The sequence below is a fragment of the Oncorhynchus nerka genome, linkage group LG11 (assembly GCF_034236695.1).
Source record: "Oncorhynchus nerka isolate Pitt River linkage group LG11, Oner_Uvic_2.0, whole genome shotgun sequence".
Taxonomy (NCBI): domain Eukaryota; kingdom Metazoa; phylum Chordata; class Actinopteri; order Salmoniformes; family Salmonidae; genus Oncorhynchus; species Oncorhynchus nerka.
This window is the reverse complement of record NC_088406.1, coordinates 65,561,941-65,577,541: the sequence shown is the minus strand read 5'-3', so window position 1 is coordinate 65,577,541 and position 15,601 is coordinate 65,561,941. Positions and strand designations below refer to the sequence as shown.

At 43.8% G+C, this 15,601-nt stretch overlaps 1 protein-coding gene across 1 annotated transcript in view; it reads left to right on the top strand.

The window, feature by feature from the left end:
- LOC115137347 (large neutral amino acids transporter small subunit 3-like) overlaps nucleotides 1-3,809 on the top strand; it is a 44,663-nt gene extending 40,854 nt beyond the window's left edge. The window contains exons 14-15 of the mRNA XM_029673632.2: nucleotides 37-160; nucleotides 368-3,809. Of these exons, the coding sequence (XP_029529492.2) occupies nucleotides 37-160; nucleotides 368-571 (328 nt within the window). The 3' untranslated portion in view covers nucleotides 572-3,809. The remainder of the gene's footprint in view (nucleotides 1-36; nucleotides 161-367) is intronic.
- The last annotated feature ends 11,792 nt before the right edge of the window (nucleotides 3,810-15,601 follow it).

The window sequence follows — 15,601 nt, the reverse complement described above, 5'->3', positions numbered from 1 at the left end:
ATTGGAGAGGTAACCATTACATCCCGCCCCTTCCAGATATCCGTCCAATCACTTTGGGACATTGACGGGGATGCAGTCGATGATCAGCGCGCTGTTCGCTCTCCTCCAGCAGCCTCTCTTCGTCATCATGGTGGGACACCTGGGAGGAGACCCCTACTGGGTGAGGCCACACACACACACACACAAACACGCACGGAGAGCATACACACACACAGGTCACATACATACTACTGAGATTATAAGGCAAATTAATTACAACTGATTCATGTGAATGGACAGAAATATAAAATTGAGGCAATAAGATTTATTAGAAAAGTATGTCTCAAACACGTTCTTTCTCTGACTAACTCTATCCTCCAATCAACAGATCAACCTGAGCCTGCTCATTGCCTCATTGGCTGGATTCCTGTTGCCTGGATACCTGATCTATCACCGTAGGAACCTGATGCGAGAGAAGGTGGAGAAGCGTGAGAGGGAGGCCGCTAACCAATCAGAAAGAGAGAGAGAAACCTTAAGGCAATCAGAAAATGGCCATACCAAAAACCATACTAATGGACATCTCAGCAATTAGGCCTAAGAATCTTGACCGAACTAACAGTCAAATATCATCGTCGTTTAATTGTAAAATATCATTATAGACCATCGTCATGATGATGACATTGATGGTTGTCATTTTCAACAAGGACAGTGAACACAATGTTGTGCACAGGAGTTTAGACTTGGGTCCATGTCTCCCTTAAGCCGTTTTTAATTTGACATCAAAATACACACTCAATATACTCATGACTGTTTTAGGTATGACATGCCAAAGAAATCCTAAAATATACATTTAACTCATATTTATTTGAATTAAAACCATGGAAATCTCCATGGAAATCGAGGTTCGGCAATTCAATAACTAAGCAATAATATTTCCGATGACCAAAAATTACATGAAGGTTATTAGTACCATTTCAGGTCACCCTTCAACCAACCGGAAGCACAGCTCTCAGTATTCTGTAGTGGACAGGAACGGAATCTCTTTCGCCATCAGATTGGCTGGTGTAACGTTGAACTACCTCCCCCACCCAACCACACCACAGTCACTTCATTCATTTAGGCCTAGCAGCCAGTCTGGTAGTAATATTTTATCAGACAGTGTTTGTTTGTCTTTCCCGGTTCCCTCCCTGTATCTATACTTGTCTTTATTTTGTCTGTACATCCAGCGGAGAATACAGATTAGGAGGAGACAAAGTGGGAATGGTGGAGAAAGGGAACCTCAAGTTCCAAATCCATGTGCCTAGACCACCAGCCCATGGGGCCTGCACATCCATATTATTTTGACTATCAATCTGCACCTGAAATCTTTCCCCGTGTCCCCTTCTTTATGTCCATGTCAGACCTGTCATTGTAAGTCCACTAAGTGCTATGCCCACTTGGTCAAGTCTGCGGCTGTGTCTGAAATGGCACCCTATATAGTGCACTACATTTAACCAGGGCCCATAGGGTAAAAGTTTGGACACACCCTGGGTCACTACCGCTATGTCCCTGTGTTCTTCCCAGAGTTAGTATTTGAAATGTCTCCGTGCATCACAATGTGTCCACCCGAAATGTGGCATGAGTCCCAAATGGCACCCTATTTCCTATATAGTGCACTACTTTTGACCAGAACCATATGGGCCCTGTTCAAAGGCAGTATACTACATAGGAAATTGGGTGCCATGTGGGACACAACCTAGGTTTTGAGATGACATCATTAGCCGTTGTCATTTCAGCCAATCATAGCTAAGTTCAGGACAGTGGTACGGTGTTTGAGGTGTTGTGCAGGCACAGCCTAGTTTGTAACAATATTGATGGAACTTTGTTTTTAGAGAATCATGTTATTGAACTTGTTGCATATCATGAAATTGGAACGTGAAATGTCTGTATAGTTATATAGAAATGCCAAATCAGTACCTGTCACCGAAACCTTTAAGGTCAGCACGTGAGCTTTTACGGAGAGTTTTAGATTAGTTTTACAGAGAAGTATTTATTTGTATAAACGTGGGAAAGAGTACTTGTCGAAACCTGATTCAATCTGGAGAACCAACCAACCAACCAACCAACCATCTTGACATTTTAAACAGTATTTACAGTTAACAGTACCGTATGAGAGAAAATCACAGACAGATGTGTTGCTCAAATCAACTCCAAAAGCTGGTTGAATCCGACCAACCAACCGTGTTCAGTGTTTAAAAACAAAACATTATTTACAGTTAACAATACTGCATGAGGTCAAATAAAAACAGTATTTACAGTTAACAGTACTGTATGAGGTCAAATATAACAAACTGTATTACTAGCTAACAGTACTGTATGAAGTAAGATGGATGCACCTGAACCCCGATATCACTGTCCCCATGACAACGACAGTAGAACCACCTCATTGGAGCAAGGCTTCATTTAGCAGGTACATTGTTGCTGCTAGGCTATTTATTTAGGGTACAGAACATCCCAAATGGCAACATATTCCTTATATTGTGCACGACTTTTGACCAGAGCCCTATGGGGGCTATGGTCAAAAGTAATGCACTATATACACTATATAGGATATGGGGTGCCATTTGAGACGGAGACATAGTGTGTATGTAGTAGCGCTTGAATCTAAAAGATAATACTGTCATGTAATAATGAATTGAATTATTCATAAATGAAATGTGTGTGCTTTATTGTAAGTGCCTGGGAAGCAAGTCTTTTTTTTGTGCTAGCCTGGTCCCAGATCTGTTTGTGCTCTTGCCAACTCCATTGCTCATTGTCAAGCCAAACATGGCATGAAAAGAAGTTGACATGATAGCACGAACAGACTGGCACTCGGGTATGCGTAGTACCTTTAGAAGCCTGAAATGCACTATGAGAATGTAAAGCCATAGTTTTGCTGCGTATGCTTGTTGGTTGTTCTCTCATCTTTTTAAGACTTGAGAGTTGCTTTGCTATTGATTTGATTTGCGCATCCCGAAAAATAACATTTGGTTCATCCACATCACAGTTGCTCTCCAACTATGAGAGTAGGAGTGGTGATCTAGGATCTGTTTTGCCTTTTAGATCATAATGAATTAGATAACATGGACAGGGGGAGGGGACCTGATCCTAGATCAGTACTGCTACTCTGAGATGCTTTATGAATACTGCAACTTTCCCATATTTCCACCGCTGTGTGTGAGAACATCCATTATTATCACTGATCTTATAACATTTGTAATAATAAGATCATATTATGCGGGCCAATGTGGTGAAGAGAATGTAAGAGGATCCAAAACAATGTATTATAAATAGGCTTTAAATAGAAAATGTCATATTTAAAGACATGCTCCGGAACTTTGATGACAAAGAAGTATTTTTTTCAACCACCCGCTTTGAGTTGGATGTGTCAATGTGTGGTTCATACATGCATAATTACTGTCTTGCCTCAATTAGCCACAAAATCCAGAGTTTGAAAGCGACTGTTTTCTGGAAGCTGTGTGGCGCCATTTTCCATACTTTGTCACCCACGCGGGAAAGCCCCCTAGCAACGAGGTTCAGCCAATGAGCTTTTAGCCCCTCGCCATTTGAGTGACAGTTAGCAAGATGCACAAACAGCAGAGCGAGAGAGAGAGCAAGCAATGACGTGGTGCACATATCTGCACATATGTGACGTAGTACGCAATTTCCGGGGACCACTTTTGGCTCGTGAGCATTACTTTCAGAACTACTGGCTAACAAGTATACACAAGTACCGGAGAATCTCTTTAAGTGATTTCACTGATGTTTTTGGGGTGCTTCTCTTTGTGAAGTAATAAATGAACAGATTTCAACTTGCGAGCCTGTATTTTATTGGTTTTATAGTGAACACGACCCAGGTTTTATTTTATTTTTATTTCACCTTTATTTAACCAGGTAGGCTAGTTGAGAACAAGTTCTCATTTACAACTGCGACCTGGCCAAGATAAAGCATAGCAGTGTGAACAGACAGCAACACAGAGTTACACATGGAATAAACAATAAACAAGTCAATAACACAGTAGAAAAAAAGAAAAAAGGAGTCTATATACATTGTGTGCAAAAGGCATGAGGAGGTAGGCGAATAATTACAATTTTAGCAGATTAACACTGGAGTGATAAATGATCAGATGGTCATGTGCAGGTTCAGATACTGCTGTGCAAAAGAGCAGAAAAGTAAATAAATAAATAACAGTACGGGGATGAGGTAGGTAAATTGGGTGAGCTATTTACCGATAGACTATGTACAGCTGCAGCGATCGGTTAGCTGCTCAAATAGCAGATGTTTAAAGTTGGTGAGGGAGATAAAAGTCTCCAACTTCAGCGATTTTTGCAATTCGTTCCAGTCACAGGCAGCAGAGAACTGGAAGGAAAGGTGGCCAAATTAGGTGTTGGCTTTAGGGATGATCAGTGAGATACACCTGCTGGAGCGCGTGCTACGGGTGGGTGTTGCCATCGTGACCAGTGAACTGAGATAAGACGGAGCTTTACCTAGCATGGACTTGTAGATGACCTAGAGCCAGTGAGTCTGGTGACGAATATGTAGCGAGGACCAGCCGACTAGAGCATACAAGTCGCAGTGGTGGGTGGTATAAGGTGCTTTAGTAACAAAGCGGATGGCACTGTGATAAACTGCATCCAGTTTTCTGAGTAGAGTATTGGAAGCCATTTTGTAGATGACATCGCCAAAGTCGAGGATCGGTAGGATAGTCAGTTTTACTAGGGTAAGTTTGGCGGCGTGAGTGAAGGAGGCTTTGTCGTGGAATAGAAAGCCGAATCTAGATTTGATTTTGGATAGGAGATGTTTGATATGAGTCTGGAAGGAGAGTTTACAGTCTAGCCAGACACCTAGGTACTTATACAGTGGGCCAAAAAAGTATTTAGTCAGCCACCAATTGTGCAAGTTCTCCCACTTAAAAAGATGAGAGGCCTGTAATTTTCATCATAGGTACACTTCAACTATGACAGACAAAATGAGAAAAAAAAATCCAGAAAATCACATTGTAGGATTTTTTATGAATTTATTTGCAAATTATGGTGGAAAATAAGTATTTGGTCACCAACAAACAAGCAAGATTTCTGGCTCTCACAGACCTGTAACTTCTTCTTTAAGACGCTCCTCTGTCCTCCACTCGTTACCTGTATTAATGGCACCTGTTTGAGCTTGTTATCAGTATAAAAGACACCTGTCCACTACCTCAAACAGTCACACTCCAAACTCCACTGTGGCCAAGACCAAAGAGCTGTCAAAGGACACCAGAAACAAAATTGTACAGGCCTCTCTCATCTTTTTAAGTGGAAGAACTTGCACATTGGTGGCTGACTAAATACTTTTTTGCCCCACTGTATAGAGGGTCCAGATTGTCAAGCCCAGCTGATTTGTACAGGTCCAGGTTTTTCAGGTGTGGGTCATTAGGTCATTCCTTGGCTGAGGGATTACAGAACTGTGGATTTAAAGACTGACTCTACAGAGTCCGAACATGGCTGTTGAGTAACCTTCTCAAACTAATAAGACAGATATGGGAACTTTATTTTTCTACCTGTAAAGATAAGGGTGTAAACCGAAGCCTACATCAACAGGATAAGGTGAAGTGTCTTTTAGTTAATAAGAAGTGGCAAGGATGTAAGGAGTCTTGCAGTAGAAAATGACCTAAGATCAGTTATGTTTTTTAGGTAGGGATTGGTCTTGAGTAAACAAAGAGAAGGATGCATTAGATCAGGGGTTGTAAATCAGCCTATTCTTTCTTAACCTCGTTCCCAGTCTCAATTGCTACTGCATAAAGAGCCGACTTGTAGACAAGATTAATAATGTTTTTTTTAATGTTTTATTTAGTGAGTCCAAAGTTGTCAGTTAAGGGTCCAGAGTGTTGAAATGCAAAGACACATTTTCTGTGAAATCACGTGACGGTCATTGAGATGGGTTACAATGTTAGTCATAACAGTAACATTGTTTACTATCTTCAGAGATGTTCTTTAATATTTGATACAGGCTTTGCTATCTCCACCTCTGCCCATAAACCCTCCTGAAGGCTAATGCCTCGCTGTGTATCCTGGCACATCACCCTCTACTTCAAATCTTAGTCAGTTTATTGAATAAACTAGCAAATTACATGCGTGAATTGTGGCTAACAAGGACATTTGTCTTGTTGTATAACGTAATAAAGTGTCCTCTAGTACATGGCAACAACCACCAAGAATGTAACATTTACATTATCATTAGAAGTAAGAGCTACGACAATTAAAATTGGGCACGGAAGAGTAGATTCACTTCCCAGAATATTTTACCATTTTAAATGGGACCTTCAGTAGTACTTTTGCTGCAGCAAGGGACATTGTTAATGTAACAAACTCTCTCACAGGGCAAAGGTCATTAGCAAGCATCTAATATATAATATATAGTGCATTCGGAAGGTATTCAGACCCCTTGACTTTATCCACATATTTGTTATGTTACAGACTTATTTTAAAATTGCTTAAATTAAAAATGTTCTTTGTCAATCTACACACAATACCCCATAATGACAAAATGAAACAGTTGGTTTTTAGTCATTTTTTGCAAATGTATTAAAAATAAAAAAACATACCTTATTTACATTAGTATTCAGACCCTTTGCTATGAGACTCAAAATTTAGCTCAGGTGCATCCTGTTTCCATTGCTCATCATTGAGATGTTAATTGGAAATTAATTGGAGTCCACCTGTGGTAAATTCAATTGATTGGATTATGATTTGGAAAGGCACACACCTGTCTACAGTATATAAGGTCCCATAGTTGACAATGCATGTCAGAGCAAAAAACAAGCCATGAGGTCGAAGGACTTGTCCGTAGAGCTCTTCGATAGGATTGTGTCAAGGCACAGAACTGGGGAAGCGTACCAAAACATTTCTGAAGCATAGAAAGGTCCCCAAGAACACAGTGACTTCCATTATTCTTAAATGGAAGAAGTTTGGAACCACCAAGACTCTTCTTAGAGCTGGCAGCCCAGCTAAACTGAGCAATCGGGGTGAAGGGTCTTGATCATGGAGGTGACCAAGAACCTGATGGTCACTGACAGATCTCCAGAGTTCCTCTTTGTAGATTTCTCCAGAGAGACAACCATCTAAGGCACTCTACCAACCAGGCCTTTATGATAGAGTGGCCAGACGGAAACCACTCCTCAGTAAAAGGCACCTAAAGACACCTCAGACCATGAAAAACAAGATTCTCTGGTCTGATGAAACCAAGATTGAACTCTTTGGCCTGAATGCCAAGTGTCATGTCTGGAGGAAACCTGGCACCCTCTTTACGGTGAAGCCTGGTGGTGGAAGCATCATGCTGTGGGAATATTTTTCAGCGGCAGGTACTGAGCGACTAGTCAGGATCGTCGGAAAGATGAACGGAGCAAAGTACAGCGAGATCCTTGATGAAAACCTCCTCCAGAGCGCTCAGGACAATGACTCGAAGCACACAGTCAAGACAATGCAGTAGTGGCTTTGGATGTCCTTGAGTGGCCCAGGCAGAGTCTGGACTTGAACCCGATCAAAGTCTCTGGAGAGACCTGAAAATAGCTGTCCAGCGACGCTCCCCATGCAACCTGACAGAGGACCTGCAGAGAAGAATGGGAGAAACCCCTTAAATACAGGTGTGCCAAGCTTGTAGCGTCATACCCAACAAGACTCGAGGCTGTAATCACTGCCAAATTGTGCTTTAACAAAGTACTGAGTAGAGGGTTTGAATACTTATGTAAATTTGATATCAGTTTTTATATAACGTTACTAAAAACCAGTTTTTGCTTGTCATTATGGGGAATTGTGTGAATGATGAAGGGAAAACTCTATTTAATCAATTTTAGAACAAGGCTGTAACGTAACAGTGTGAAAAAAGTAAAGAGGTCTGAATACTTTCCGAATGCACTGTATGCCCTTTAGCAAACACTTTTATCCAAAGTAACTTAGTCATGCTTGCATAATTAAAAAAATATATATGGATGGTCCGGGAATCGAACCCACTATCACGGCGTTGCAAGCTGAGCTATGAAATACATTTCATAAATATGCCCCTGAAGGTGTTACAGTATATCCACTTTGAAGCAAATAGGTTAACTGTTGAATGCCCCCAATGAACCGACTTGCATCCCAGTTAGCAATGAGCACTCGGGGGCCGGCGTCCCTCCAGAGTGTTCAATCGCAGGACGACAGCTTCTTTTGCCCATCTGCCTCACAGGGCACTCGCAATAGGCCACTTGGGTCACGCGGCAGCCGTGCGCCACCCGCTGATATGCCGTTTTCCTCACACAACCCAACCACCGTTCTCTAGACCGGCAACACTACAGCTGCCAGTCTGAGCCTGTGGTATACCTACTCCCTGTCGCCACTTATTTTATATGTATTATTTAAGATGCATTGAATGTCCGTTTGAAAAAGATTTGTTGAAAAGTACAGTAAATAAGTGTGTGTGTGCAAAATATAATCAATAATGAGGGCCAGTCCTGGTCACTTGGATCCACTGGTGACAACAAATAAAATCCAGTCAAATCAAATTGTATTGTCATGTACACTACCAGTCAAAAGTTTTAGAACACCGACTCATTCAAAGTTTTTTTCTTTATTTTGACCATTTTCTTCATTGTAGAATAATAGTGAAGACAAAACTATGAAATCACACCAATGAAATCATCTAGTAACCAAAAGTGTTGAACAAAATCTAAATATTTTCTATTTGAGATTCTTCAAATAGCCTCCCTTTGCCTTGATGACAGCTTTGCACACTCTTGGAATTCTCTCAACCAGCTTCCAAGTAGTCACCTGGAATGCATTTCAAATAACAGGTGTGCAAATAAATAAAACATAAAACATAAAACCAAAAGCTGGCGACCTGACATACTGTAACTCTACAGAACCTGAACATGGATGGTGAATAACTTAACAAATACATGAACGCAACATGTAAAGTATTGGTCCCATGTTTCATGAGCTGAAATCAAAGATCCCAGAAATGTTCCATACTCACAAAAATCGTATTTCTTGTTTATTTCTCTAATGTGTTTTCACCCCTGCCAGTGAGCATTTCTCCTTTGCCAAGATAATCCATCCACCTGACAGGGGTGGCATATCAAGAAGCTGATTATCCAGCATGATTATTACACAGGTGCACCTTGTGCTGGGTGCAATAAAAGGCTATTCTACTTTGTCACATGTCACATAATGCCATCAATGTCTCAAGTTTTGTGCAATTTGATTGCTGACTGCAGGAATGTCCAGAGCTATTGCCAGATAATTGAATGTTCATTTCTCTACCGTAAGCAGCCTCAAGTTGTTTTAGAGAATTTGTCAGTACATCCATCTGGCCTCATAACCGCAGACCACGTATAACCACGCCAGCCCAGGACCTCCACATCCAGCTTCTTCACCTGTGGGATCGTCTGATACCAACCACCCGGACAGCTGAGGAAAGTGTCAGAAACTGTCCCAGGGAAGCTCATCTGCGTGCTCGTCGTCCTCACCAGGGTCTTGACCTGACTGCAGTTCTGCGTCGTAACTGACTTCAGTGGGCAAACGCTCACCTTCAATGGCCACTGGCAGTCTGTAACAGTGAGTAGTTCAGCATAAGCATTTACTGGATATGAAGGAGTAAAAAGAAAAAAGTGCGTCTTATCATCTCACTATTACATTTAAATGTTTTATACACATCAAAATATAATATATATACAAACAGAAAGAAAAACACAGTAAAATAACTATCAGTAATAAGGTCCTCAAAAGAGATTTCTGAATTGCACTAGAGGCACCAAAACGTCACATCAAAGAACATTTGGGAGATTCTTTCACGAACTCAGTAAAGACCAATGGAATTTCCAGAGTTAACCATCCCCGAGACTGGGTGTGGTAACTCGTATGTTTGAAGTTTAGTAAAGATGTTAGGTACAGTGGGACTTTTTGTAAAAGGGCTTTATAAATGAAAACCTAGCAATTTATCAACTTACGTGACATCAAAGAGGGCCAACCAACTTTTGGGTAGAGAACGCAGTGATGAGTACTAAAACTGTCACCTGTAATTAAGCGCAGTGCGCTATGATAAACTGCATTTAACGGCTTTAATGAAGTGGCAACTGTTCATATAGATGATGTCGCCTGAACATGGATGGTGAGTAACCTTCTGTATTAAGACAGAAATGGGAACTTAATTTTTCTACTTGTAAAGATAAGGGTGTAATGTAAGGCTACAACGACAGGGCAAAGTAAAGTGCCTTTTAGTTAATAAGAAGTCCCGTAGTGGCAAGGACACAAGGAGTCATGCAGTAGAAACTGACCTAAGATCAGTTGTGTTTCCTCCCCAAGTGGTTTTTAGGTAGGTATTGGTGTTGCGTAAACTGAGCCTAGATCTGTGTCTAAGGGCAACTTGTAGTCTGCCTGAAGTGGGACGCAAACTGCAGATACCTTTTTTTTTGCAATCATGTGACTAACACGGCGTTAGTCTTTCAGTCACGCACGTGGGTACAATGTGGAGATGGTACCTGAGTATCTGCTTCTTGTAACGGCTGTCATCAGTGTAAGACGGTGAGGACCAAGGTGCAGCGTGGTATTGTTCATGATTTTTAATAAAATAAACTGAACACTGAAATACAAAACAAAGAAACAACCGAAACAGTTCTGTCTGGTGCAGACACACAGACTGAAAATAACCACCCACAAAACACAATTGAACACAGTCTACCTAAATATGGTTCTCAATCAGGGACAACGATTGACAGCTGCCTCTGATTGAGAACCATACCAGGCCAAACACAGAAATAGAAAATCATAGAAAAATTAACATAGACAACCCACCCAACTCACACCCTGACCATACTAAAACAAAGACAAAAGAAAAGGAACTAAGTTCAGAACGTGACACTTCTATAAACCAATGAGGAGATGGGAGGGGCAGGACTTAACACACATTTTCTATGAAATCACGTGACTTACACTCAGAGATACTCTTTAATATTTGATACAGGCTTTGCTATCTCCACCTCTGCCCATAAACCCTCCTGAAGGCTAATGCCTCGCTGTGTATTCTGGCCCCTCACCTTCCAAATCTTATTCTGTCAATTTATTGAATAAACTGCCAAATTCCATACATGAATTGACCCTAGCAATTACTTTAGTCTTGTTGTGTAACGTAATAGTGTCCTCTAATACATGGCAATAACTACCAAGGATGTAACAAATACATTATCATGAGCAGTAAGAGCTACAACAGTCCAAATTGGGCTCTGAAGAGTAGATTCACGTCCCTGAAAAAATGTGACCTTCAGTAGTACATATTGGGACATAAAATGTTTTCCTTTTTCAAAGTACCTTTGCTGCAGCAAGGGACATTGTTAATGTAACAAAGTCTCCCACAGGGTGACTCTAAAAGATAATTAGTAAAAATCCAAATGACTTTACAGATCTTCATTGTAAAGGGTTTAAACACTGTTTCCCATCCTTGTTCAATGAACCATAAACAATTAATGAACATGCACCTGTGGAACGATCGTTAAGACACTAACAGCTTACAGACGGTAATCAATTAAGGTCATAGTTATGAAAACGTAGGACACTAAATAGGCCTTGCTACTGACTCTGAAAAACACCAAAAGAAAGATGCCCAGGGTCCCCGCTCATCTGTGTGAATGTGCCTTAGGCATGCTGCAAGGAGTTATGAGGACTGCATTTGTGGCCAGGGCAATAAATTGAAACGTTGAGACACCTAAGACAGCGCTACAGGGAGACAGGATGAACAGCTGATCGTCCTTGCAGTGGTAGACCACGTGTAACAACACCTGCACAGGATCGGTATATCCGAACATTACACCTGTGGGACAGGTACAGGAGGACAAGAATAACTGCACCAGGAACGCACAATCCCTCCATCAGTGCTCAGGCTGTCCGCAATAGGCTGAGAGAGGCTGGACTGAGGGCTTGTAGGCCTGTTGTAAGGCAGGTCCTCACCAGACATCACCAGCAACAACGTCACCTATGGGCACAAACCCACCGTCGCTGGATCAGACAGGACTGGCAAAAAGTGTGCGGTTTTGTCTCACCAGGGGTGATGGTCGGATTCGCGTTTATCGTCGAAGGAATGAGCGTTACAACGAGGCCTGTACTCTGGAGCGGGATCGATTTTGGAGGTGGAGGGTCCGTCATGGTCTGGGGTGGTGTGTCACTGCATCATCGGACTGAGCTTGTCATTGCAGGCAATCTCAACATTGTGCTTACAAGGAAGACATCCTCCTCCCTCATGTGGAACCCTTCCTGCAGGCTCATCCTGACATGACCCTCCAGCATGACAATTCCACCAGCCATACTGCTCGTTCTGTGCGTGATTTCCTGCAAGACAGGAATGTCAGTGTTCTGCCATGGCCAGCGAATAGCCCGGATCTCAATCCCATTGAAGCAAGTCTGGGACCTGTTGAATCGGAGGGTGAGGGCTAAGGCCATTCCCACCAGAAAAGTCCGGGAACTTGCAGGTGCCTTGGTGGAAGAGTGGGGTAACATCTCACAGAAAAAAACTGGCAAATCTGGTGCAGTCCATGAGGAGGAGATGCACTGCAGTACTTACTTGCTGAAAATAAGCGCAATTTACATTTTCGCTGAGTTTATATGCCATTTAGCTGACACTTTTAACCAAAGCGACTTACAGTAACGCTTGCATACATTTTTTAAACATATGTGTCGTCCCAGGAATCTAACCCAGTATCATGGTATTGCAAGCTGAGCAATGAAATGCATTTCTGAAATATGCCCCTGAAGGCGCTGTTACAGTACAACTATATTTAGCACAGTAGAAAGCGTGCTTCCAGACCGGAACCATGTAAAATGTGAAAGCGCATTCAAGAATGACAACACCTCACTTGATTGGTCGGAAGAAAAAGCCTTGTCCACCAGAGCTCCTGTTTTTCTGTGCCACTTGCGTGCAGATTATTATTATTTTTTTTACAACTTTAAAACCTTTGACACTGGTTAGTCGCAAAATTTGTGGCAAAAGTCTTGAGCACACAGATTCGACATCAGCAAATGTAGTTTTGATACACAGGAGAAGAGTCACCAGTCGCATAGTTTTGTAAATGAGTTGCATTCATTCTCAAATGTAGTTGCATGCTTGCAAATCTTATTGAATTTATCCACATATCAACTTGCATGTTTGCAAGTGTTGTATTTATTCTGTTTAATTTGTGCGGTTTCATTTGTTCTCAAAATAAGTGACATGTTTGCAAATATTTTTTGCAACTACAAAACTCAGTATACAGGTGCCGCTCATATTTTACATGTGCAAATCATACTTTAAAAGCTTGTATGCAATTATTCTACCTCCATAATGAAAGCATTGGACATAGGGAACGTGGGAAATAGCAAGGGGGAGGAATTGTTTTGCGTACTGGGATCGACACTGGCTTACGGTTCGAACACTTAAAAGGCAGTAAATGAGGCTGAAATTAACTGTTTCACTGCCAGACAAGGCTCTGCTGATAGCCAGGTGTAGCAGTGGTGAGGTGTTGGGACTGCTTTTGGAATTCGAGACTTCCGGAATAGGATGATGATGTAGTACTGTAGCTGCCCCTTTGAGGACTCTAATGGGAGCAGAATGCCGACACGTATACAAACTCAACCTGATGTCACAAACGTCGTAGTGAGGAGACCATAGCGCAGCGTGATGTGAATCCATGTTTTTAATGGAAGAAAAATAACACGAAGTACACAAAAAAAAAACTGAATATCAAAACGACCGTGACCGCTATAAAGACTGAGTGCAAACATGCAACATCACATAGACAATAACCCATGAAATACCCAAAGAAGATGGCTGCCTAAATATGGTTCCCAATCAGAGACAACGATAAACAGCTGCCTCTAATTGAGAAACAATCTAGGCAACCATAGACATACATAAACACCTAGATGGTAAACAACCTCATAAACTTACAAAACCCCTAGACAGTTCAAATACACATACATCACCCATGTCACACCCTGACCTAACCAAAATATATAAAGAAAACAAAGAATACTCAGGTCAGGGCGTGACAGTACCCCCCCACAAAGGTGCGGACTCTGGCCGCATAAACCTAATCAAAAGGGGAGGGTCCGGGTGGGCCTTTTTCACGCCGGCGGTGCGGGACGTGGACCCCGCTCTACCTCAGTCTTGGCCCACTTAGGTGGCGCCTCTGGAGCGGGGACCCTCGCAGCGGGCCCCGGACTGAAGGTCATCGTAGAGGGCGCCACTGGACGGAAAGGCGCCTCTGGACTGTGGAGCGGCTCTGGCAGCTCCGGACAGGAGGGAGATTCCAGCATCGCCGGCGTGACAGGCGGCTCCTGGCTGGCTGGTGGCTCCTGGCTGGCGGATGGACTCTGGCTGGGGACTCTGGCGGATCCGGACGGACGGATCCGGACGAGGGGCGGATCCCGGACAGGGGGGAGATCCGGATCCGGGGGGGAAAGACTCTGGCGGATCCGGACGGGGAGACTCTGGCGGATCCCGGGGGGACTCTGGCGGATCCGGACGGGGGAGACTCTGGCGGATCCGGACGGGGGGGAGACTCTGGCGGATCCGGACGGGGGGGAGACTCTGGCGGATCCGGACTGGTAGGTTCCGGACTGTGACCCGTCGTGGTAGGTTCCGGACTGCCACCCGTCGTGGTAGGTTCCAGACTGCGACCCGTCCTAGGAGGTTCCGGTCTGCGGCCCATCGTAGGAGGTTCCGGTCTGTAGACTGTTGCCGGATGCTCTGGACTGGGTACTGTAGCCGGACGCTCTGGACTGGGTACTGTAGCCGGACGCTCTGGACTGGGTACTGTAGCCGGACACTCTGGACTGGCGAGGCGCACTGTAGGCCTGGTGCGTGGTGCCGGCACTGGTGGTACTGGGCCGAGGACACGCACCTCAGGGCGAGTGCGGGGAGGAGGAACAGGGCGTACTGGACTGCCGAGGCGCACTATAGGCCTGGTGCGTGGTGCCGGCACTGGTGGTACTGGGCCGAGAACACGCACCTCAGGGCGAGTGCGGGGAAGAGGAACAGGGCGTATTGGACTGTCGAGGCGCACTATAGGCCTGGTGCGTGGTACCGGTACTGGTGGTACCGGGCTGAGAACACGCACCTCAGGATGAGTGCGAGAAGCAGGAACAAGACACACCGGGTTGAGAAGGTGTACTGGAGAGCTGGTGTGTATAGCCGGCATCAAATCTTCCGGAACTTTAACACAAGTTTCAGGCTGAGTACGAGGAACTGACACAGGTGGCATTGGACAGGTAACACGCTCCTCAGGGCGAATGCCGTGCATACTACGCCAAACCAACAGCTCTCTCTCTTCACTCTCCTCCAATTTCGTCAACAAATCCTCAAATGTCTCATAATCTCCCCTCCGTTCACTCTCCTCCAATCTGTCCAATAACTCCTCGACAATCTCAGACTCACCCCTAAACTTCGCCGACTGCTCCAAGTGCCCCCCCCCTCCAAGACATTTTTGGGGCTGTCTCTCGGGCTTCCAGCCGCACTGCCGTGCTGCCTCCTCATACCGGCGCCTCTCTGCTTTCGCTGCCTCCAGCTCTGCCTTGGAGCGGCGATATTCCCCTGGTTGTGCCCAGGGTCCTCCGCCGTCCAGAATTT